We start from the raw sequence: 26,339 nt of genomic DNA, 5'->3' as shown, positions 1-26,339 counted from the left end.
CCTCTCCTCTCCCCCGTCTCTTCCCTCTCCTCTCCCCGTCTCTTCCCTCTCCATTGTTAATCTCTCTTCCTTTTTGCCAGTCGCCGGCAGGTGGGACATTAATGAAAGAAATTGCTTCGGATCCCCACAAGCTAACTTGGTTCACAAATGAGCGCCTCCATATAAGTCAGATGGCGCACCTATACCATGCTCCAGAGAGACCCACACGGCAGCCCCATTTCCAGCAGGAGAGGAGGGAGCTGGAGACTACTATTGCTGCTCTGTACCCTGTGGTGTGATGTTGCATTATTGTGTACTCACCTCACACTCTCCTGCTTTTCTGCTCTGTACCCTGTGGTGTGATGTTGCATTATTGTGTACTCGCCTCACATTCTCCTGCTTTGCTGCTCTGTACCCTGTGGTGTGATGTTGCATTATTGTGTACTCGCCTCACATTCGCCTGCTTTGCTGCTCTGTACCCTGTGGTGTGATGTTGCATTATTGTGTACTCGCCTCACATTCGCCTGCTTTGCTGCTCTGTACCCTGTGGTGTGATGTTGCATTATTGTGTACTCGCCTCACATTCGCCTGCTTTGCTGCTCTGTACCCTGTGGTGTGATGTTGCATTATTGTGTACTCGCCTCACATTCGCCTGCTTTGCTGCTCTGTACCCTGTGGTGTGATGTTGCATTATTGTGTACTCGCCTCACATTCGCCTGCTTTGCTGCTCTGTACCCTGTGGTGTGATGTTGCATTATTGTGAACGCGCCTCACATTCGCCTGCTTTGCTGCCAGTACACACTGCACCGTAGCACTTTTTGCTTGTTAGATTATCTTTTGTTGCTTAGTTAATTAGGGCTTATTTTGTTCATTGTTTTAGGGGTACTGGGGTAAGGGAAGTACCTCTTGTTCCTTTAGGGACAAGGGGGAACAGGCCCGAGGAAGGGGCTTGTCCCCGAAAAGTTGCCCCCCTGTTTATCCCCCAATGTGTTCACCTTCCCCCCCCCCCCTTTTTTTGCTTCACTGCCACATTTTCCCAGATTTTTTCTATTTTTTAGTGCGTTTTGTTATATTGTGTTGGTGTCACTTTGCTCCTTGTATATAACTTGTGCATTTATTAAATATTCATTTGATTTGGCATTTCCCACTTGTTGCTACTTTTCCTATAGTCAGAGCGTGCAGGAACCATTAGCTGTGTTGGTTATTATGTGGGAGGATATGGGGTCCTTCTTATGTTCCTGTGCACCCTGCATTTAGCATAACTATATTATTCTGACCGTGAGTGCCGTCTATCATTTCTGTTCCTCCATAGAAGTGTTTGAGGTTAGAGCTGGTGAGACCAGAACAGCAAACGGTGGTAGAGGGGCATAGGGAGAGGTGGCACGGTCACATTTTAGCTTGGTTCTAGTACCGCCTGCGTACGGAACATTCTAAGAGAACCATGCAGTGCAGGTTGACAGGTTAACAGACAGCCCCCCGGCGTCTCCCCTCCCCCCCCTCACAAACAGCCCCCCGGCGTCTCCCCCCACCCCACCCTTCACAAATACCTCCGCACGCGCTAGCTTGCATATTGGAAGGGTGCCAGTTTGATTCCCTTACAGAAGCAGGGGGTCCCGGCACCAGCTGGTTCCTGAGACACTTACATGGAAAGGTAGCGCCGGCACGTACACATCCCCATCGTCACATGGGCCCATAGAAAACTTGACCGTATTACGTGCGGGAATTTAAACAGCCATTTTGTTTCCCCTGGGGTGGACTGGGGGAGGGTGGGGGGACAGGGGGAAGAGACAGAAAGGGCACAGGCATGTATCTCAGGAAACAGGGGTCCCCAAAAGCTGAAATTAATGCTGATCAGCACAGACACCCCCCCTGATTCATCAGCCAGGTAGGGGGGGACAACGCCTTAATATTATGGCTCTTTAAGACATTGATATATGCATGCGGGGTGTGGGGGGGGGAGGGGGACACACTGCTCTGCATACTGTGCTGTACAAGCCAAGAGCCACACTCACTTGTGCAGTAACAGCCTCCTAGACAGCGCGTTGCACTCCGGCCACTTGCTGAGCTTCTTGTACATGGCCATACATTTGTTCTCGCGACTCTGCAGCTCGCTGGTTAACTTCTCTGGGTAGCAACAGATACAGAAGTTAAGACCAAGCCATACGTAACCCCCTCACGTCTACCGTAACCCCATCTAACAATGTGTATAGTTTCAAAATCGTATCCCATTACTGACAGAGAAAACGGAAATACACAGCAGAAAAATAATGTGCTACTGAGCTGTCGGTGTCTGCGTCTGCGTCTGCGTCTGCGTCTGTCACTATTTTTAACCAGGGATTAGTTATTGTACTTGGAGTCTGAATATTAAATAAATTTTTCTTGGTTAGTGTTGAAGCACAATGCTCGCGGGTGGGGAGAGAGCGCGCGGGCGGGGAGAGAGCGCACGGGCGGGGAGAGAGCGCGTCTTAAGCAGCCGACAGGTTAAGCTTCAGCCAGGTTGAGTAATTGTGTACCTCCTAGCTTGCCTCTGATCACCTCCAAGGCCTCCTCGTGTTTACCCAAACGTTCCAGAATCATGTAGTAAAGTTCAACCTGCAGCGGAACACGGAATCAGTCACGCGGAGCCGTAGCCACAGGCCGCGGCGATGGGAGCACGCCACGTTCCCATAAACGCAAACACCGGCACGGCGATTATTGGAATAATAGTTTAAGGGCCACCACCAAGTTAGGTTTTCAGGATATCACTGCTTCAGCACAGGTTGTGCAGTCTTTGATTGAGCCACCTGTGCTGAAGCAGGGATATCCTGAAAACCTGGCCTGTTGGTGGCTCGAGGTCTGGATGTGGCCACCACTGGTCTAAAGGATAACATGGTAACCTCAGAAACTAGAGATTAAGAGATGCATTGGAGTGACCGCACAGCCGGGGGAACAGGGGGGTTTGGAGACATTTAATTCCTAACATCGGGGAAACCCGGCGATAAGTGCGCACATGTGCAATACCTCGGCTTCTGCTTCGATTTTGTCCTCTTTCACCATTTTTTCCACCATCCTTTCCGCCAACGGCAAAAACATGGTTTTTGAAAGATTCTCATCTTGTGCTGAAATAGACTGAAAGGGACGCAGAGAAATGGAAATGACGTTTTGGGAACACTAAGAAAATATCACTTTATGACTTTCTTAAATATACAATTCAACTTCATCAGGTATCCCAATAAAGAGATAATTATGGGAATAAGGGGAAGGGAAGTTGAAATATAGTAGTTTTAGCTCTAAGATGCATTAAAATGATATTACAAGAAGCTTGTGGCCCTTTTACGCCTAAATGTTTCCGGATCCTTCAGAGAACTCGTTAAATCGCTCAATGTGGGCGATTGTATAAATGCAATGGGAGTTTATAGTCCAACAGACCCAAAATAATTATGGATTACAATTTATTCCTGGTTCCAGTTTACAGCCCACAAGGGACCTTCATCAGGATTCAGTAGATCATTGTAGCAATTACATAGGAGCCACGCTGTCACTATATAGGCGCCAAGTTCATTTTCCACCAAAGGTCAACAAACAGTTCTTAGTGCCCTGGCATTTATAGCGCGTCTCTCTGCGGGGGCCTGTTCGCCACAGTGCAGATCTCACAGATCTTTGCGTTTATTTGCCCCCTGTTTGGGGATTTCCGAGGTTAGCGATGACTTATTCCCCTTGCGAGCTGTCCGGGTCAGAGATTTGTGCATGCAGCACGAATCCGTTACAGTACTCGGACAAATCTGCGCCTTTCTCCATAGTGGCTGTGGACGCGCGTTCCCACCGCCACGTGTATTAGTGTCACATCCTACAGCCCACCCAAACACTATAAAGATATACCCTGGTTAAATGATGTGTAAATAGCAGGGGCAGCGTGCAGTGTGTGCAACCCTTCTCTGCAGTGTTTTCTTGGATACAAGCACCTAGCTAGACCCCAAACTAATATGATGTATTGCATAGTCCAATTTGTGAGCTGGTTTAAGCCTCCAGTTATTACTAAACCTGCGAGTGGCCCTTAAAATAGTATAGAAGATGTTGCAGGGCAGAATGCTTTCTACTTTGTTGCGACACCAAAATAAGTTAAGCGGGTCTCTACCTGTATATAGCATAACAGTTGTAATTTGCCATTCCTGCATGTCACTTGATGCATTAAAAAGGTTGGACATCTGAAAATGCATCAAACCGTGTCCTTGCTTCTAACTTACCTGCATTATCAGGCTCATCACAGACCAGAAGTAATAGGGATTTTTGGGAACAATTTTATAAAGTGCCATTCCAGCCTGCAACACAAGACAGGCAACACTTAATCTCCAGCAACCCAACCCCAGCCACAGAAAAGGATTTCTCACTCTGAAAGATCATAGGCAGGATAATTACAAACATGACTACTTTTCCCCCTATACGGCTCTGCAGTGTACCCAGTGCTGTGCATGGAGGTTTTTAAGCACCGGCACTGTACATCTTGCAATTTAACTTTTTTGGGTGCCTGAAGAATGAGGAGATTAAAGTGATTTGCCCAAGGACACATAAAACAGACACCAATATTCAAGCCGTATGTCACCCACTTAAAAACCTGTGACATTATCACAGTGCTACGCCTTCTCCCAGGTATCTCAGTGTATTAAAATCCTCGCCGCTTTCATAGTTACAAAACCTGTGACATTATCACGGTGCTACGCCTTCTCCCAGGTATATCAGTGTATTAAATCCTCGCCGCTTTCATAGTTACAAAACCTGTGACATTATCACGGTACTACGCCTTCTCCCAGGTATCTCACAGTGTATTAAATCCTCGCCGCTTTCATAGTTACAAAACCATTGTGCCCACCCCAGCAGTTTTAACATTCTTTACTGTATTTTGCTTCGCCGTGTCTGTTGAGAGGCTGTGCCACGATTTGACCCCTTTCAACGAAGTAGCACTGCCTCACATTTCCCGAGCATGACCGCTATTTCTAGCAGCTCTCTCGGAAATCTCCTGCCCTCCTTTACCTGGCGGAACCGCTTGATCTACTTCTTCATCAAACCCCTCCCCTGCCCTGATCAGACTTATGCTTTAGACCAGGGCTGGCCAACTCCAGTCTTCGAGGGCCACAAACAGGTCACGTTTAATAAATACCCTGCTTCAGCAGAGGTGGTGCGGTCATTGACCAAGCCACCTGTGCTGAAGCAAGGATAGCCTTATAACCTCACCTGTTGGTGACCCTTGAGGACTGGAGTTGAGAACCCCCTGCTAGACCATGCACCATTTCAGCTGCCCTTATTAGCACCATCTTCAATGTATTTACGTTCTTCCGGAGGAGATGTGGTGTCCAGAACCGAACCTCGCCCTCTAGATGAGGCCCTACCAATGATCCATCAGCTCCTCTGATGCTGCCAATGTCTGTTACTATACACCCCAGCATTCTCCTGGTTTCCTCCATCAATTCCAGTAGGCAATGAAACAAAGCAATGACTCCAGGCCCCTTTCCTCTACAGTGGCTGACACTGCAGCGCCATTATTCCCGTATTCTAGGTGGGGGTTTGTAGCCCAAATCCTCGACTTCTCCCTTCGTCATTCGATTTCACTTCCCACCCCGTTAAGAGCTGTAAGTGACATTGTTTCTTCTAGCTGCCCAGAGCAGGACAGGTGGGTTACTTACCTGCTGCATTTTCTTGTATTCGCCCACTCTGGCGTAAGCCATGAAGAGGTGAGAATGATACTCCTCGCTACTGGGGACCTTCTTCACAGCTGCCTCGTACAGCTTAGTAACTAATTCCGCTAGGAAGGAAGTAGAATAATGTTATAAGTGAAACGGTTTACTTTATATAAGTGTGAGGACAGCACAAGTGTTCCTATTAACAAGTCTCGGTGTGTGTGTGCACATGTGGGTTTTAAACCAGTCTGAAAAGCAGCGCATAATAAACCAGGTCTCCATCCAGCACGGCTGTGCAGGCATCGATAGAAAGGGACATACAAGGCGGGAGGAGAGTCTAATGAATTTAGTTTTGAGGGGCTGCAGGACCACAACAGATTTTGGGGACTAATCGTGATCCGCTGACCAGTCTGAGAACCGCTGGACATTGAATGCGTAGTTTATAGGGAATCTCACTCAACATTGCCTTTAACTTCCTGTTATCAGAACTCCTATAGTTTGGTATTAAAGTGCATCAAAAGATTAGGTCTGGGCTCCATCCTCGGGAGATGGGTGGAATTGGAGGTGATCCTCCTACACCCGAACGAAATTTGGTATCGCAAAGTAGTAAGAGAAAAGATTTTTTTAAGGAATGGGTACATAGAGGTGTGGTTAGATTAAGAGATCTAATAGCAAACTACAGACCTAAAATCGTTTCGGTCTATCTGCTGAACATGACTTGGGCAGAGGAGAAAGCGTTCGCTACTTACAGCTGCGAGGTTTCGCTCGCACTCATGGAGAGTTGAGACAAAGCTCCTCAACCAGTCAAAGAGAACAGCCCTATTTTATGCATCTATTGTTCTCAATGGCACACAGGAAACTAGCAAGTTTAGCCAAGTGGGAATCGGACAATAGGGTATTGGACCCCGTGGAATAAGGGGGGGGGGGGACATCTTTGAGGTTTATCTGTACGAGCATCAAAGAAAACGCTTATAAAGAGGTCCTATACTGATGGTACTTAACCCCAGTGTAGCTCTCGAGGATGTTCCCCGGGACCGCCTCCATGTGCCCTAGGGGATGCGGACGTCGGGCGGACTTCCTACACGTGCTGTGGTCATGCCCTAAAGGTAGCCCTAGGTACTATGTACCACATGGAGACTAAACCCTTGGTCGCGCGGAAGGAACATGTCCTCCCATACCTTTTATCAACACGTAAATATATTAATCTCAAACATAGTGATGGTGATTAGATGCGCCAACACCCTACACTGGAAGAAACCAGGCTTCCCGCTATGGGGTACATTCAAAACAGAATATGGTCCATTCTCCAAACGGAGACATTTTGAGGGATTCCTGTTCCAAATTCCAGCGGGTGTGGAAGCCGTGGCTCATATACCACGGCACCCGAGGCTCAGCTGCCAAACACTGGGCGACGACTCTGTTCGGCTTTAAATCTCCAAGGAGCAACAGCAGCCTTTTCGGGCCACCTCTCTCCCACAAAGGGCAGCTGATGGCCACTGACTAAGCCACAGGTACTTAGAATCAGTCACCGGTCAGCGGTCCTAGGGCCCTTCCGTTCCCCTGGAGTAGCGTGTACCAGGCGCCGGCCCACCCGAGCTGGAAATATGCACATTTGTCATTTCGCACCAGCATAACTGTACCACCGATCTGAGAAATCCCGGACCACCCCCTCTCTATTTAACTTTCTCTCTTACGTACATCCCTCCCCACCTTTATTTGTGTGAACTTATTGCAAAAGCAATCAAAGCCGAGTACAGTACTTAAAAAAATTAAAAATTAGGTCTTAAACATCTAGCAAGCGTATATAGTGTGCTCAGTTTCTTTATATAGAGCAATGAGAAGAGCTGCTCGGTGCGATTCACACACTACACTTCCCGACCTGCATAGCTGCATCAAACCCGCAGAGAGATATACATTACATACATACATAGGATAGATATACGTTGCCAGTTCTAAACACAATTTTCTTGTATTTAGAAAATCTGGGCGAGCAACGCGGCGGCACATTGTGCGCCAAGACAGCTAGCGGGGCGGTTCTTGTTCCTGCAGCAGGCACCGGGCACCCGGCACACGGTTTGATGCAGCTTTGACAGGTTACGCGACGTGGCGGCTTCCAGCTGCAGAATAAACACTGCACCACATTTAGCGAGGATCAACATTTCCATTTAACCAAATCGGATTTCCACCTGGATACATCTCGTGCAAATTGCTGCCCCAGTTTTGCAGCCAAAAGACTTTGAGAAATGACTCTTCGTTATTACGGTGCATTCAAGCAGGCTACATCCAGCCAATACCCTATTCCAATGTGCCCCAAACACCGGCAATGGCTGGATCATTCTTTTTAAACGCTCACACTGCCAGACATGAAGGCAATTTAGCACTGATTTTGTCCATAGGCAAATTCGGGACTGGTTCACACATCTCCAGATGAGAGGAGGACAGGGTTGAAGAATATGAAGCGGAGTGTCGCACGGTGCTGCACGCTCAGGTCTCTGACAGCAAAATGCCAGAAGCCTCAGTGCTACAGCTAACGGCGTATTATATAGCCAGATACGCATCTGTATATCTTCTCGGAAACACGCCGTTTCATGCAATTCTTTGGCCAAAGTATTTTAAGCCTACACCCCCGGCCCACCTGTAGGGCCCAACACGGCAGCACCTGCATAAAGCTCTCCCAACCTCTCTAATGGAGCAGAGCGTACTCATCCCACCTTTTTAATGGCAGTTCTTACTACGCACCTGTGAATGACCTGTCTATTACAGACAGCTCTCCATCTATTAGAGAGGCTGGGAGAGCTTTTTGCAGGTGCAGCAGTGTTAGGACGCACAGATGGGCCATAGCGTGACGCAGGAGAAGGCTTAAAATACTTTGGCCACAGAATTGAACGACCCTTGCTTATGAGAAGCTAGAGAGATAAGTACGTAACTATATCATGTCATTAGATGCAGCGCTGGGGCTTCCCGACTTTTGTTCTATACAGGAGGTTACAATCCTAGCATCACTCTTTGTAACACAATATATATGATGTGGTGGATTTGGGCTCTGAGCTTACAGGGCGCTGTGCGCTCCTTCATAGCAAAGCAAAGCCCCCACATGGAACAAGACGATGGCCACACAACTACAAGTCAGGGAGAAGACTTACGTCTGTGCATCTCCCTGTAGAGGATGGTCAGGGCCTGCAAGGAGTTGTCATCTGTAGGCTCGAGCACTGCTACCTCCTGCGCCAACACAAACGCTTCCTCCTGCTTCCCTGTTCTTTGTAGCCCAATGGCTTTAAGCACCTGCGTAGGACAGAACACAAAAGGAGAGGTTTCTCGCTGAGCCCGAGTGATCTGTGCCCCGTAAGAATCCTCTCTGCAAGGGTCTCTCTATACACAAAGCATCTACCCAACAGCAGCACCCACCCAACAGCAGCACCCACCCAACAGGCGGGCACACAGCAGGGGGTACAGTAGGCTCATTGTTATTAGGAGTGGGACTGGCACACGGGCAGTGGATACATGCTCTTTCGGGCTAATTTGTCTTTAAACCAGAAATCTTTGGTATGGACAGACACAGAGACAGACACAGAGACACACCAGCCCCTGCACCATAAGAACCCCCTCCTCACCCCCCCCCCCATAAAACACACTTATGGCGCCACTTGTGTGCGCAGCGTGACAGATGGTATATGGGACAGACTGAGGGGAGATACTGTTAATTTGAGGAGGTGAAAAGTGGGACAGCTTGTGAGCTGTGTATTAACCCTTGTTCTGTATGCAGGTCACGTGCTCACAGGTGTGCCGTCGTAAAGGGTGGGAAGCAGGGGTCCCCATGAGTCACGGGTTCGCTATTTTCAGTTCCGGAGACATCCCAATTCCCAAAGTACTTACGGGTGAAGTTATCAGATTAAAATTTCCTTCAGGGGAAACAAAATGGCCGCCAAAGCTCAGGCCAGTAGGAAGCTGCAGCAGCCGTGGTGGTTTTCTATTGGGCGGCCATTTAAATTCCCTTTTAAAACTAGGAAGTAATACAGGTAACTTCAGCAATAAGTATCTCGGGGCCCCTGGAGAGGAGAGATGGGCAGTTCAGCAATGGAGCACCCGCTGAGGTTAGTTAGGCTGCGCTTATAGTGCTGGCGACGGCGAGTCAAAACAAATGCATTGCCGCCGTCGTGTGCGCTTATAGTAAGCGCGACAGTGGAAGTCATCTCAATTTGCTTTTTCCAGCGACCGCAGCCCGACGTCAGTGTCACTATAAGCGTAGCCTAGGGGTGGATTGCTCCCTTAATGATGGTGTTGCCAACATGTGATAAATATATGTTTTGAAGTACAAATCTTGGGGGTATTTTCTATCCATTTGATAGATTATTATAAGTGCCACCTGTGCCCCGACGTGTGAAAGTACAGAAATACCTCTGTGCCCAGGACATACTGAAAACGAGAGGTAACTCTCAATGTATTACTTCCTGGTGAAACATTTGATAAATAAATACCTTGGCGCAGTGCAGATCTTTATGCTTTTTAAGCAGTTTCTCGGCCTGCTGGATCGCCATTTTGTTATTCCCATTGTCCAGATAATCTAAAAGAGAAACAAAGTGAAGGTTTAATCTCCTGACCAAACTTTGCAGCAGCACGAGGTCGATAATTAAGGCTTCAGTCACCAGACAACAAACATTTAAGAGGAAGTTTACCCTCTATCAAGATGGCTGCCTGGCAGCTTCCTGTCCACATAGGGTGATGCCATCAGTTCACCGTACTGGTTGGCTCACCAGCAACTTCCTGTCGGCTGCTATATTTTTCACTGCTTGATGTGGCAACAGCCCCTATTCAAATAACAGTATTGCCAACCTGGACTTCTCTCATCGTGAGACTACAGGTCCAGTGCTTGTGTTCTGCCGCTAATACAAGTGCATTCTGGGTAGCTGTGGTCCTGAACCTCTATAGAAAATAGAGGCTTCAGGACTTGACTCCAGCCTAAGGCTGCGCTTATAGAGCCGGCGACAGCGCGTCAAAAGAAAATGCATTGCCGCCGTCGCGTGTGCTTATAGTAAGCGCGGCGCAACAGCTTGGTCGTGATCACTGGAAGTCACCTCCATTGGATTTTTCCAGCGACCGCAGCCTGACGTCACCGGCACTATAAGCGCAGCCTAAGGTTGCCAGGTGTCCAGTATTGAACTGGACTGTCCTGTGTTAGGACACTGTCCAGTAAAACAAAAATTAGAGGTAATTCTGGGACATGTATGTGTCCGTTGTTACCTCTCCGGACATAGTGACCTGACCGGCTTAGGGGGCTGCAGGATTTCCCTGAGCAGGACTGCTGCTGGGGGGCTGGGCAGCTTCCTCCATAGTGGATTGGCTACTGTTGAGTAATGCAGCCAATCAGGAGGAAGAGTCAGGAGCCTAGGGGGTGAGGCCAAAGAGGAGGAAACAGCATGGAGCAGAGAGAGTTGTTTGTGCATCGAGCACGTCACACCTAACATTGTGTCCAGTATTTTTGGAGAAGCCACTTGGCAACCCTACTCCAGCCTCATGAATGACGAGGAGAACGTGGAAAGAGAAGACATTTTAAGAAGTGACCATCACACAGGTCATTTTAATTTAAAATACCTATTTCAATATGTGTTGCATTAGAAGTGTTAACCTCTAGGGCAGGTGTGGCCAAACTCAGGCCTCAAGGGCCACCAACAGGTCAGATGTTAAGGATATCCCTGCTGCAGCACAGGTGGTTCAAACAGTGGCTCTGTGATTTTGATTAAGAGGTGGGCGGGACACAGCAATTATTACGCAGCGAAACAAGCTTAGCCGGTCCGGAGGATGAATTTGCATGTGTGTGCGCCATTCCCTAGTTCAAACACTTCAAAGTGTTCACTGATTTAGGAAACATCTCACCTGCAAGAAAGTGGAAGCACTTAGCCAGGCAACATCTTCTCTGTGCTATTTTTTACCATCTGCTTCATATTTGAAATATATATATATATATATATATATATATATATATATATATATATATAATAAATAGATAAGAGCAAGGCACTCCGTCAAGTAGATGAGAGTGGGTGCAAATCCTATATGAACCAAATAAGTAATACGATACCGTGTGACCGAATATCAGAGGCAGCACTCCACGAGGTAGTCAAAAGATTTTGTATTTAGTGAGACATAAAATATATATAGCAGAATAAATGAGTACTTCAGTATTAGGTGATACCTTTTTTATTTGGACTAACAACTTATGTCATTATGACGAGCTTTCGAGAGTTCTCCTTTCTTCTTCAGGTCAAGCATAAAAAAAGGTATCACCTAATACTGAAGAACTCATTTATTGTGCACTATCGCAACTGGACTAACACGGCTATTTTCTGATATACATATATATATATATTTATTTTTTTTCAAATATATGTAAGATTTATGATGTAGAAGCATACAATAGGCATAATTTATTGATAGTTACATAATTGCTTTTATTTTCAATGTTTGCTAAAACAAGTTGTTGCAAAAGGAATTTCAGACAGAGAGGGGCACGGCAGTGCCAGTGGGAGGGGCAGGGCAGTGCCAGTGGGAGGGGCAGGGCAGTGCCAGTGGGAGGGGCAGGGCAGTGCCAGTGGGAGGGGCAGGGCAGTGCCAGTGGGAGGGGCAGGGCAGTGCCAGTGGGAGGGGCAGGGCAGTGCCAGTGGGAGGGGCAGGGCAGTGCCAGTGGGAGGGGCAGGGCAGTGCCAGTGGGAGGGGCAGGGCAGTGCCAGTGGGAGGGGCAGGGCAGTGCCAGTGGGAGGGGCAGGGCAGTGCCAGTGGGAGGGGCAGGGCAGTGCCAGTGGGAGGGGCAGGGCAGTGCCAGTGGGAGGGGCAGGGCAGTGCCAGTGGGAGGGGCAGGGCAGTGCCAGTGGGAGGGGCAGGGCAGTGCCAGTGGGAGGGGCAGGGCAGTGCCAGTGGGAGGGGCAGGGCAGTGCCAGTGGGAGGGGCAGGGCAGTGCCAGTGGGAGGGGCAGGGCAGTGCCAGTGGGAGGGGCAGGGCAGTGCCAGTGGGAGGGGCAGGGCAGTGCCAGTGGGAGGGGCAGGGCAGTGCTAGGTGCCACCAAGAGAAGGTAGGGGCATGACCGTGCCAGGGGGAGGGGCATGGACGTGCCATGGGTCCCGAGAGAAGGCAGGGGGCACGGCCGTGCCAAGAGAGGGGCACTTAAATGGGAAAGAATGGGCATCACTGTGCAAGAAGACCTTCAGAGCCGTCAAGGAGGGGAGTGGGTGGGTGTCTGATCACATCATCCAGCAGTTTGCAGTGACAGAGACTCAAGTCACTTATTTGGGGGTCTTTTAAACATAGCCACCATTCGGGATTTAAGGAACACCCAATAACAGCAAAAAAACAAAACCCACCACACAGCAATAATGCATTACAGAAACGGTATTCAAGTCCTGTCCCCACACCCACGTGCCGCTGTGCTTCGCAGGTTGGCAAGAAAGTCTTACATTTTACGTAACCTTTTAACATTTAGGAATTTCCCAACCCTGGACACGCGAGCAAGAACAAGACGAATATGGGAGAAGAGTGGATTCAATGCGAGCCAGTGAAAAAGTTAACCGAAAACACATGAAAATGACAAATGTTGGGCTTTGCAGGTGAAGGTCCCTCTGAGAGTATGGAGACCCCAGCATAGAATAGCTTGGATCGTGCCCTGGCCTAGAGACCGCGTGCTTACACCCCCAGGGGGGCAGAGAACAGAGACCGCGTGCTTACACCCCCAGGGGGGCAGAGAACAGAGACCGCGTGCTTACACCCCCAGGGGGGCAGAGAACAGAGACCGCGTGCTTACACCCCCAGGGGGGCAGAGAACAGAGACCGCGTGCTTACACCCCCAGGGGGGCAGAGAACAGAGACCGCGTGCTTACACCCCCAGGGGGGCAGAGAACAGAGACCGCGTGCTTACACCCCCAGGGGGGCAGAGAACAGAGACCGCGTGCTTACACCCCCAGGGGGGCAGAGAACAGAGACCGCGTGCTTACACCCCCAGGGGGGCAGAGAACAGAGACCGCGTGCTTACACCCCCAGGGGGGCAGAGAACAGAGACCGCGTGCTTACACCCCCAGGGGGGCAGAGAACAGAGACCGCGTGCTTACACCCCCAGGGGGGCAGAGAACAGAGACCGCGTGCTTACACCCCCAGGGGGGCAGAGAACAGAGACCGCGTGCTTACACCCCCAGGGGGGCAGAGAACAGAGACCGCGTGCTTACACCCCCAGGGGGGCAGAGAACAGAGACCGCGTGCTTACACCCCCAGGGGGGCAGAGAACAGAGACCGCGTGCTTACACCCCCAGGGGGGCAGAGAACAGAGACCGCGTGCTTACACCCCCAGGGGGGCAGAGAACAGAGACCGCGTGCTTACACCCCCAGGGGGGCAGAGAACAGAGACCGCGTGCTTACACCCCCAGGGGGGCAGAGCTGTCAATCACCTATTCGTTCTCCGAGTTCGCACCTGACAATGTATTGAGAAGGGCGATGCATTGCATTGTGGGGAACTTTCTCAGGCAGCCGGACAGCGACTGACAGCTCTGCAAGTGTGTGCGGTCTGTCCTGCGATGGACCCTCCCACGTCACGTATATGTACGTGCGAGCGAGCGAGCGTGCGTGCGATGACGGCACTCGGGGTCTTTCAATAAAAGTAAAAAAAGATTTTAATAGCACATCATGGTTCGACGTTTTGGTCCCTTATAACAGGGGTGCTCCCCTTCCCCCCCTACCTTGTCTCCCGCGTCAAATGACGCGGCGGGGTAATGTGAACTGGGGAGCACAGATACCCGCAGGTATGGAATCCCCTGTATTGGGAGCGCAGATACCCGCAGTAATGGAATCCCCTGTATTGGGAGCACAGATACCCGCAGTAATGGAATCCCCTGTATTGGGAGCGCAGATACCCGCAGTAATGGAACCCCCTGTATTGGGAGCGCAGATACCCGCAGTAATGGAATCCCCTGTATTGGGAGCACAGATACCCGCAGTAATGGAATCCCCTGTATTGGGAGCGCAGATACCCGCAGTAATGGAATCCCCTGTATTGGGAGCACAGATACCCGCAGTAATGGAATCCCCCTGTATTGGGAGCACAGATACCCGCAGTAATGGAATCCCCTGTATTGGGAGCGCAGATACCCGCAGTAATGGAATCCCCTGTATTGGGGAGCGCAGATACCCGCAGTAATGGAATCCCCTGTATTGGGAGCACAGATACCCGCAGTAATGGAATCCCCTGTATTGGGAGCGCAGATACCCGCAGTAATGGAATCCCCTGTATTGGGAGCGCAGATACTCGCAGTAATGGAATCCCCTGTATTGGGGAGCGCAGATACCCGCAGTAATGGAACCCCCTGTATTGGGAGCACAGATACCCGCAGTAATGGAATCCCCTGTATTGGGAGCACAGATACCCGCAGTAATGGAATCCCCTGTATTGGGAGCGCAGATACCCGCAGTAATGGAATCCCCTGTATTGGGGAGCGCAGATACCCGCAGTAATGGAACCCCCTGTATTGGGAGCACAGATACCCGCAGTAATGGAATCCCCTGTATTGGGAGCACAGATACCCGCAGTAATGGAATCCCCTGTATTGGGGAGCGCAGATACCCGCAGTAATGGAATCCCCTGTATTGGGAGCACAGATACCCGCAGTAATGGAATCCCCTGTATTGGGAGCGCAGATACCCGCAGTAATGGAATCCCCTGTATTGGGGAGCACAGATACCCGCAGTAATGGAATCCCCTGTATTGGGAGCGCAGATACCCGCAGTAATGGAATCCCCTGTATTGGGAGCGCAGATACCCGCAGTAATGGAATCCCCTGTATTGGGAGCGCAGATACCCGCAGTAATGGAATCCCCTGTATTGGGAGCGCAGATACCCGCAGTAATGGAATCCCCTGTATTGGGGAGCACAGATACCCGCAGTAATGGAATCCCCTGTATTGGGAGCGCAGATACCCGCAGTAATGGAATCCCCTGTATTGGGGAGCACAGATACCCGCAGTAATGGAATCCCCTGTATTGGGAGCGCAGATACCCGCAGTAATGGAATCCCCTGTATTGGGAGCGCAGATACCCGCAGTAATGGAATCCCCTGTATTGGGAGCGCAGATACCCGCAGTAATGGAATCCCCTGTATTGGGAGCGCAGATACCCGCAGTAATGGAATCCCCTGTATTGGGGAGCGCAGATACCCGCAGTAATGGAATCCCCTGTATTGGGAGCGCAGATACCCGCAGTAATGGAATCCCCTGTATTGGGAGCACAGATACCCGCAGTAATGGAATCCCCTATATTGGGGAGCGCAGATACCCGCAGTAATGGAATCCCCTATATTGGGAGCACAGATACCCGCAGTAATGGAATCCCCTGTATTGGGGAGCGCAGATACCCGCAGTAATGGAATCCCCTGTATTGGGAGCGCAGATACCCGCAGTAATGGAATCCCCTGTATTGGGAGCACAGATACCCGCAGTAATGGAATCCCCTGTATTGGGAGCACAGATACCCGCAGTAATGGAATCCCCTGTATTGGGAGCACAGATACCCGCAGTAATGGAATCCCCTGTATTGGGGAGCACAGATACCCGCAGTAATGGAATCCCCTGTATTGGGAGCACAGATACCCGCAGTAATGGAATCCCCTGTATTGGGAGCGCAGATACCCGCAGTAATGGAATCCCCTGTATTGGGGAGCGCAGATACTCGCAGGTATGGAATCCCCTGTATTGGGAGTGCAGATACCCGCAGTAATGGAATCCCCTATATTGGGGAGCACAGATACCCGCAGTAATGGAATCCCCTGTATTGGGAGCACAGATACCCGCAGTAATGGAATCCCCTGTATTGGGAGCGCAGATACCCGCAGTAATGGAATCCCCTGTATTGGGAGCGCAGATACCCGCAGTAATGGAATCCCCTGTATTGGGAGCGCAGATACCCGCAGTAATGGAATCCCCTGTATTGGGGAGCACAGATACCCGCAGTAATGGAATCCCCTGTATTGGGAGCACAGATACCCGCAGTAATGGAATCCCCTGTATTGGGAGCACAGATACCCGCAGTAATGGAATCCCCTGTATTGGGAGCGCAGATACCCGCAGTAATGGAATCCCCTGTATTGGGGAGCACAGATACCCGCAGTAATGGAATCCCCTGTATTGGGAGCACAGATACCCGCAGTAATGGAATCCCCTGTATTGGGAGCACAGATACCCGCAGTAATGGAATCCCCTGTATTGGGAGCACAGATACCCGCAGTAATGGAATCCCCTGTATTGGGGAGCACAGATACCCGCAGTAATGGAATCCCCTGTATTGGGAGCACAGATACCCGCAGTAATGGAATCCCCTGTATTGGGAGCACAGATACCCGCAGTAATGGAATCCCCTGTATTGGGAGCACAGATACCCGCAGTAATGGAATCCCCTGTATTGGGAGCGCAGATACCCGCAGTAATGGAATCCCCTGTATTGGGAGCGCAGATACCCGCAGTAATGGAATCCCCTGTATTGGGAGCGCAGATACCCGCAGTAATGGAATCCCCTGTATTGGGGAGCGCAGATACCCGCAGTAATGGAATCCCCTGTATTGGGAGCACAGATACCCGCAGTAATGGAATCCCCTGTATTGGGAGCACAGATACCCGCAGTAATGGAATCCCCTGTATTGGGAGCGCAGATACCCGCAGTAATGGAATCCCCTGTATTGGGAGCGCAGATACCCTCAGTAATGGAATCCCCTGTATTGGGAGCGCAGATACCCGCAGTAATGGAATCCCCTGTATTGGGGAGCGCAGATACCCGCAGTAATGGAATCCCCTGTATTGGGAGCGCAGATACCCGCAGTAATGGAATCCCCTGTATTGGGAGCACAGATACCCGCAGTAATGGAATCCCCTGTATTGGGAGCACAGATACCCGCAGTAATGGAATCCCCTGTATTGGGAGCACAGATACCCGCAGTAATGGAATCCCCTGTATTGGGGAGCGCAGATACCCGCAGTAATGGAATCCCCTGTATTGGGGAGCACAGATACCCGCAGTAATGGAATCCCCTGTATTGGGAGCACAGATACCCGCAGTAATGGAATCCCCTGTATTGGGGAGCACAGATACCCGCAGTAATGGAATCCCCTGTATTGGGGAGCACAGATACCCGCAGTAATGGAATCCCCTGTATTGGGAGCGCAGATACCCGCAGTAATGGAACCCCCTGTATTGGGAGCGCAGATACCCGCAGTAATGGAATCCCCTGTATTGGGAGCGCAGATACCCGCAGTAATGGAATCCCCTATATTGGGGAGCGCAGATACCCGCAGTAATGGAATCCCCTGTATTGGGGAGCGCAGATACCCGCAGTAATGGAATCCCCTATATTGGGGAGCACAGATACCCGCAGTAATGGAACCCCCTGTATTGGGAGCACAGATACCCGCAGTAATGGAATCCCCTGTATTGGGAGCGCAGATACCCGCAGTAATGGAATCCCCTGTATTGGGAGCGCAGATACCCGCAGTAATGGAATCCCCTGTATTGGGAGCGCAGATACCCGCAGTAATGGAATCCCCTGTATTGGGAGCGCAGATACCCGCAGTAATGGAATCCCCTGTATTGGGGAGCGCAGATACCCGCAGTAATGGAATCCCCTGTATTGGGGAGCGCAGATACCCGCAGTAATGGAATCCCCTGTATTGGGGAGCACAGATACCCGCAGTAATGGAATCCCCTGTATTGGGGAGCGCAGATACCCGCAGTAATGGAATCCCCTGTATTGGGAGCGCAGATACCCGCAGTAATGGAATCCCCTGTATTGGGAGCGCAGATACCCGCAGTAATGGAATCCCCTGTATTGGGAGCACAGATACCCGCAGTAATGGAATCCCCTGTATTGGGAGCACAGATACCCGCAGTAATGGAATCCCCTGTATTGGGAGCACAGATACCCGCAGTAATGGAATCCCCTGTATTGGGAGCACAGATACCCGCAGTAATGGAATCCCCTGTATTGGGAGCGCAGATACCCGCAGTAATGGAATCCCCTGTATTGGGAGCGCAGATACCCGCAGTAATGGAATCCCCTGTATTGGGAGCGCAGATACCCGCAGTAATGGAATCCCCTGTATTGGGAGCGCAGATACCCGCAGTAATGGAATCCCCTATATTGGGGAGCGCAGATACCCGCAGTAATGGAACCCCCTGTATTGGGGAGCGCAGATACTCGCAGGTATGGAATCCCCTGTATTGGGAGTGCAGATACCCGCAGTAATGGAATCCCCTATATTGGGAGCGCAGATACCCGCAGTAATGGAATCCCCTGTATTGGGAGCACAGATACCCGCAGTAATGGAACCCCCTGTATTGGGGAGCACAGATACCAGCAGTAATGGAACCCCCTGTATTGGGGAGCGCAGATACCCGCAGTAATGGAACCCCCTGTATTGGGAGCACAGATACCCGCAGTAATGGAATCCCCTATATTGGGGAGCGCAGATACCCGCAGTAATGGAATCCCCTGTATGGGAGCGCAGATACCCGCAGTAATGGAACCCCCTGTATTGGGAGCGCAGTTGGCCTCCACCTGTCTGTTACCCAAGACTCAGACTTCTCCTCTCGCGCGCACACAACAATCAGTGCGGAGCTATTAACAAACACCCTATATAGTCACCACAGCAAGGATAGTACACACCATTTATTAAATGCTAGACTGGAAGCAGGATTCAAAAATGTCCTCTCAGTTTGAGCAAAGGGTTAACCGAGGGGTTCGCAACTCCAGTCCACAAGACCCACCCCCCTTTCGACCGAGCCACCTGTGCTGAAGTTGGGATATCCTTAAAACCTGACCTGTTTGGGGTGCGGGGGAAGACTGGAGTGGAGAACCCCTGGGTTAATTTATTAACCCTAAGTGGCCTGCAATGCATCATGGGAAAACACGTTTAAGTCTTGGGAAACAGCATTTTTTTTGCACCTTAATATTTTTTCAGCTCTGTTGCTTCCTGGGCTTGAGGCATCAAGGATCTTACGCAATAGGCCAGAGATGATCCCCTTCCAGGTGTTTGCTCAATAAAGTGAAATGTTTACCTATATGTAGACCATTTGCCTAAACCTAGAGATAATAGTCCTGTTTTAAAGTAGCAACCCTCCACTGCAGAAGCATATATAAGTTTGACTCATGTTAGTTCCCTGTGAACATGTCCTGAGATAGATAGATAGATAGAGATTAGATAGATAGATGGATAGATATAAAAGAGTTTTGGATTGCAGGGATTATGCAGAACAATATCTATAAAGGCATACCCCGCATTAACGTACGCAATGGGACCGGAGCATGTATGTAAAGCGAAAATGTACTTAAAGTGAAGCACTACCTTTTTCCTACTTATCGATGCATGAACTGTATGGCAATCGTCATATACGTGCATAACTGATGTAAATAACACATGTGTAAAAGGCTCTATAGTCTCCCCACTTGCGCACAGCTTCGGTACAGGTAGGGAGCCGGTATTGCTGTTCAGGACGTGCTGACAGGCGCATGCACGAGCTGCCGTTTTCCTATTGAGCGAGATGTACTTACTCGCGAGTGTACTTAAAGTGAGTGTCCTTAAACCGGGGTATGCCTGTATGTCATGGATCACAGTGAGGATAACAAGATAATGATGTGTGCAGCACAGATCTGTGCAGGAGACACGATAACAAACTCACGTCAGGTTCATCTACATATACCATGGTTAAGGCCGCGCTTATAGTGACAGTGACTGCGACGGCGACCGATGACATCACCCGCCGCCATTGCGAAAGTTGCATTTCAAGATTAGGCGACTACCAGATCTTTGGTAGCACTGTCGCTCCGTCGCGTGCGCTATGCATTCGTTTTAACGCGACGGTCGCGATGCCGTCACTATAAGCGCAGCCTAAGACAACATATAGCACAGATGTGTGTGTGTGAATGACTTGCCAGACACCATGTAACAGATCCCTGTACAAATGACCTGCAAGACAACATAGTACAGATCGATGCGTAAATAACGCGAGACCGCGCAGTACAGATCGATGCGTAAATAACGCGAGACCGCGCAGTACAGATCGATGCGTAAATAACGCGAGACCGCACAGTACAGATCGATGCGTAAATAACGAGAGACCGCACAGTACAGATCGATGCGTAAATAACGAGAGACCGCACAGTACAGATCTGTGCGTAAATAACGCGAGACCGCACAGATCGATGCGTAAATAACGCGAGACCGCACAGTACAGATCTGTGTGTAAATAACGAGAGACCGCGCAGTACAGATCGATGCGTAAATAACGAGAGACCGCACAGTACAGATCTGTGTGTAAATAACGAGAGACCGCGCAGTACAGATCGATGCGTAAATAACGAGAGACCGCGCAGTACAGATCGATGCGTAAATAACGAGAGACCGCACAGTACAGATCGATGCGTAAATAACGAGAGACCGCGCAGTACAGATCGATGCGTAAATAACGAGAGACCGCGCAGTACAGATCGATGCGTAAATAACGAGACCGCACAGTACAGATCGATGCGTAAATAACGAGAGACCGCACAGTACAGATCGATGCGTAAATAACGAGAGACCGCGCAGTACAGATCGATGCGTAAATAACGAGAGACCGCGCAGTACAGATATGTGCGTAAATAACGAGAGACCGCACAGTACAGATATGTGCGTAAATAACGAGAGACCGCGCAGTACAGATATGTGCGTAAATAACGAGAGACCGCACAGTACAGATCGATGCGTAAATAACGAGAGACCGCACAGTACAGATCGGTCAATGACATGAGGAAGTCACATTGTACAGATCAAGAACAAATGTGTTGGAGCACATCAAATGCCCTGTAACACCCATCAACACGTAAATAACCCCCATAAAATGCCCAACTGCACCCATCAACGCGTAAATAACCTCCATAAAATGCCCAACTGCACCCATCAACGCGAAAATAACCCCATTAAAATGCCCTACAGCAGCACAATGTGTAAATAACCTCATAAAAGTGCCCTAAAGCACCCAGCACGCAAATAACCTCACTAAATGCCCCACTGCACCCAAATAACCTCACTAAATGCCCCACTGCACCCAGCACGCAAATAACCTCACTAAATGCCCCACTGCACCCATCAACACGCAAATAACCTCACTAACTGCCCTACTGCACCCATCAACATGCAAATAACCTCACTAAATGCCCCACTGCACCCATCAACACGCAAATAACCTCACTAACTGCCCTACTGCACCCATCAACATGCAAATAACCTCACTAAATGCCCCACTGCACCCATCAACACGCAAATAACCTCACTAAATGCCCCACTGCACCCATCAACACGCAAATAACCCCACTAAATGCCCCACTGCACCCATCAACACGCAAATAACCCCACTAAATGCCCCACTGCACCCAGCACGCAAATAACCCCACTAAATGCCCTACTGCCCCATCAACATGCAAATAACCCCACTAAATGCCCTACTGCCCCCATCAACATGCAAATAACCCCACTAAATGCCCTACTGCCCCCATCAACACGCAAATAACCCCACTAAATGCCCTACTGCCCCCATCAACACGCAAATAACCCCACTAAATGCCCCACTGCACCCATCAACACGCAAATAACCTCACTAAATGCCCCACTGCACCCATCAACACGCAAATAACCTCACTAAATGCCCTACTGCCCCCATACACATGCAAATAACCCCACTAAATGCCCCTCTGCACCCAGCACGCAAATAACCCCATTAAATGCCCCACTGCCCCCATCAACAAGCATATAACCCCACTGCACCCAGCACGCAAATAACCCCACTAAATGCCCTACAGCCCCCATCAACATGCAAATAACCCCACTAAATGCCCTACTGCCCCATCAACATGCAAATAACCCCACTAAATGCCCTACTGCCCCCATCAACATGCAAATAACCCCACTAAATGCCCTACTGCCCCCATCAACATGCAAATAACCCCACTAAATGCCCTACTGCCCCCATCAACATGCAAATAACCCCACTAAATGCCCTACTGCCCCCATCAACATGCAAATAATCCCACTAAATGCCCTACTGCCCCCATCAACACGCAAATAACCCCACTAAATGCCCTACTGCCCCCATCAACACGCAAATAACCCCACTAAATGCCCCACTGCACCCATCAACACGCAAATAACCTCACTAAATGCCCCACTGCACCCATCAACACGCAAATAACCTCACTAAATGCCCTACTGCCCCCATACACATGCAAATAACCCCACTAAATGCCCCTCTGCACCCAGCACGCAAATAACCCCATTAAATGCCCCACTGCCCCCATCAACAAGCATATAACCCCACTGCACCCAGCACGCAAATAACCCCACTAAATGCCCTACAGCCCCCATCAACATGCAAATAACCCCACTAAATGCCCTACTGCCCCATCAACATGCAAATAACCCCACTAAATGCCCTACTGCCCCCATCAACATGCAAATAACCCCACTAAATGCCCTACTGCCCCCATCAACATGCAAATAACCCCACTAAATGCCCTACTGCCCCCATCAACATGCAAATAACCCCACTAAATGCCCTACTGCCCCCATCAACATGCAAATAATCCCACTAAATGCCCTACTGCCCCCATCAACACGCAAATAACCCCACTAAATGCCCTACTGCCATCAACATGCAAATAACCCCACTAAATGCCCCACTGCCCCCATCAACATGCAAATAACCCCACTAAATGCCCCACTGCCCCGTGCACGGGTGGGAACATGGCCATACAGCAGCGTTTCCTATATGGCAGGAGTCTCCATACCGGACAGAGCGATGTGCCGCCCCCCGGCCCTGCTCTCCTCTCCGGCCGCCATTCATCACGCCACCCCCCGGTCCGGACCGAGGCCTAGCTGTGACCCCGGCTCCTGGGGACACCCTCCTCTCCCCACCCCCGGTGTCCTGTCCCCTCCCCCCGGGGTCCCCTCCCGGGACCGGTGCCCCTCTCTCCCCCCGGGAGACTCACCGTAGATGGGCCTGAGCCGCCGGTCGTTGGGATCCTGCACATGGCCCCGCGTCGCCATGATGACAAGCGCAGAAGCGGGATGCGCATGCGCGGCAGGGGGGGGAGAGGATGGCGGCGTTAAAGGGACAGGAGCAGCTGAGCAGGGGACACATGTCACCTAAGGACAGGGGGGAGCAGGGCTCTCCACTCAGTCCTCAAGGGCCACCAACAGGCCAGCTTTTATGGATATCCCTGCTTATGCACAGGTGGCCCAATTGAAGACTGACCCACCTGTGCTGAAGCAGGGACTGGTTGAGACACTTGTGCTGAAGCAGGGACTGATTTAGCCACCTGTGCTGAAGCAGGGACTGCTTGCACCACCCTGAAGCAGGGACTGCTTGAGCCACCCTGAAGCAGGGACTGCTTGAGCCACCAGTGCTGATTCAGGGATATCCATAAAACCTGGCCTGTTGGTGGCCCTTGAGGACAAAGTTTGAGACTAAAAGCTGTAGAGATATCAACTGATTTGAGGCCAGTCCCAATGATTATTTTAGCACCACCTCTCTGACTTCCATTTTTTCTGGTCCCAGATGTCACTGATTTGGTGGTTTCAATGGAAAATTAGGGAAAATCTATTCATCTTTCAGCATCAGGGTGAGGGAATTCTTATCAGGGAGAAAGCAGCAAAGAGGTTAACGTGGGGATCGGTCTGCACCATTAAACACAGCGATGTATGTATGCGTGTGTATGTTTATTTCTATAGTGCCACCAATATACTTTACAGAATTAATCATTAACCAGGTGCTTCGCGGAGGTGAGATTTTAGGTGCGGGGACCTGAACATGGGGAGGGATGTGTATAAGGTGAATGTTGGGGAGGGAGCCAAAAGTAAAATGAGGTTTTAGATGTGAGAGTGCTGTAGAGACAGACGGAGCAGAGAGGAGACTGCCTCCGGGAAGATGAAGGGGTATAGTGGGAAATTGGAGCTTAGGGGTAAAATAATATAGAGACTTGAAGGAAACAAATAGAATCTTGCAGTTAACTTTTTTCAGTGCCAGGGGTCCAACGGGACAAGAGTGTCACCGGACCCGACATGATCTCATCCCAGTGATAACGTGGTGCGATCAGACCCCAGATACAGGAAACGGAAGTAGAGGGAGCTTCACGTCTCTGTGGATCAGGCTGATCTGACCCTAAAAAAACAAGCATTGGTCCATTTTGTAGGGGGGTTGGTTATTGAAGGGATTTCAGGAGAGGGACAGACCTAGAAGAGAGTGAGATACATCTCACAGCCGCAATAGCAGACCGGATATATCAGGGGTGACCAACTCCAGTCCTCACGGGCCACCAACAGGTCAGGTTTTAAGGAAATCCCTGCTTCAGCACAGGTGGCTCAATCAATGACCAGGTCAAATCACTGAGCCATTGATTGAGCCACCTGTGCTGAAGCAGGGATATCCTTAACACCTGACCTTTTGGTGGCTTGAGGACTTGGGTTGGCCACTCCTGGGTTAGATTGTAGAGTAAGGCCGTGTCCATACAGCGAGACGGTGCGCCCGACACCCAGGGTTGCCACCTTCTACTGAAGGCCAACCCGGAGAAAAAAAAATCCCTTAGTTTGTGTGATGCGGTGGTGCGGCGGCGAGTCTCGGCATCCTGCTGCAATTTCCCCCTCCAACTGCAGTGAACATGGCTCCGCGCCGTCAAATGACGCCACATTGCCATGGCAACCAGATGCTACGTGGTGCCGCGTTGCCATGGCAACATGACGCCGCGTAGCGTCATGACGTCACGTTGCGTCCGTTTACCATAGCAATGCGGCGTCATGTTCACTGCAGTTGGCGGGGGAAATTGCAGGAGAATAACGGAGGATGTCGGAGACACCGCAGCGCAATTTTTAACGCTATAAAATGTTTTGATTTTGTCCAGCGATGGCCGGGTCACGTGCGCAGTTCCGCCAATGAGGGCGAACCGCTCACGTGGCGTCAAGGGCAGGCCTCCCCGTCGCGTCTCCTCCTCCAGACCCCACAGGCCACGGATCGACTCTGCCGCAGGTGCGCGTGACGCCATGCGCTCCGGCTAATATATCCGGGGCCTAAGGTGTTGGGAGGCAGGAAGGCCAGAGAGAAGAAGGTTGCAGTTATGCAGTAGTCACGTTGGGGAATACTAAGGGCATGCAGGAGAGTTTTAGTTGTGGAGTGAAGGGGAAAGGGTGGATTTTGGCCATTTTACAGAGGAAACATGGCCAGGTAGCTGCAATGAAAGGGTTAAAATGCAAAAAAGAAATACATTGTCCCCAGACTCAGGTGTCATATACTGGAGGATCTGACAATGTTAACCTCTGCAGCTCCGGCAATGTGCCCAGTTACAGCCTATTGCATATTATTTGCCAGAAAGACCCAATTTTGCGAACTCTGAATACATAATAATAACAATAATAATAACAATAACAATAATAAGAAGAACAACAATAATAATAATAATAAGAAGAAGAACACTAATAACAATAATAACAACAACAATAGTAATTATAATAATAACAACAATAATAAGAACAATAACAATAACAATAAGAACAATAACAATAATAAGAATAACAACAATAATAAGAAGAAGAAGAACAACAATAAGAATAACTATAATAATAATAAGAAGAAGAAGAACACTAATAACAATAATAAAAAGAACAATAATAA

General features: G+C 50.0%; 1 protein-coding gene across 2 annotated transcripts in view; it reads right to left on the bottom strand.

Annotated features, from left to right (window-relative positions):
• NAA25 (N-alpha-acetyltransferase 25, NatB auxiliary subunit) overlaps window positions 1-23,768 on the bottom strand; it is a 52,604-nt gene extending 28,836 nt beyond the window's left edge. For both annotated transcript variants that reach the window (XR_012787704.1, XM_075568144.1), the window contains exons 1-8: window positions 23,665-23,768; window positions 10,106-10,191; window positions 8,774-8,912; window positions 5,637-5,755; window positions 4,203-4,277; window positions 2,980-3,087; window positions 2,493-2,571; window positions 1,992-2,103 (exon numbers count right to left, since the gene is read on the bottom strand). Coding sequence is in view for 1 of the 2 variants with exons in the window: in XM_075568144.1 (XP_075424259.1) it covers window positions 1,992-2,103; window positions 2,493-2,571; window positions 2,980-3,087; window positions 4,203-4,277; window positions 5,637-5,755; window positions 8,774-8,912; window positions 10,106-10,191; window positions 23,665-23,722 (776 nt within the window). In the remaining variant the exon portion in view is untranslated. The remainder of the gene's footprint in view (window positions 1-1,991; window positions 2,104-2,492; window positions 2,572-2,979; window positions 3,088-4,202; window positions 4,278-5,636; window positions 5,756-8,773; window positions 8,913-10,105; window positions 10,192-23,664) is intronic.
• Window positions 23,769-26,339: the final 2,571 nt, after the last annotated feature.

The sequence above is a fragment of the Ascaphus truei genome, chromosome 13 (assembly GCF_040206685.1).
Source record: "Ascaphus truei isolate aAscTru1 chromosome 13, aAscTru1.hap1, whole genome shotgun sequence".
Lineage (NCBI taxonomy): Eukaryota > Metazoa > Chordata > Amphibia > Anura > Ascaphidae > Ascaphus > Ascaphus truei.
The sequence above is the reverse complement of the archived record's forward strand: the minus strand, read 5'-3'. Positions and strand labels throughout refer to the sequence as shown.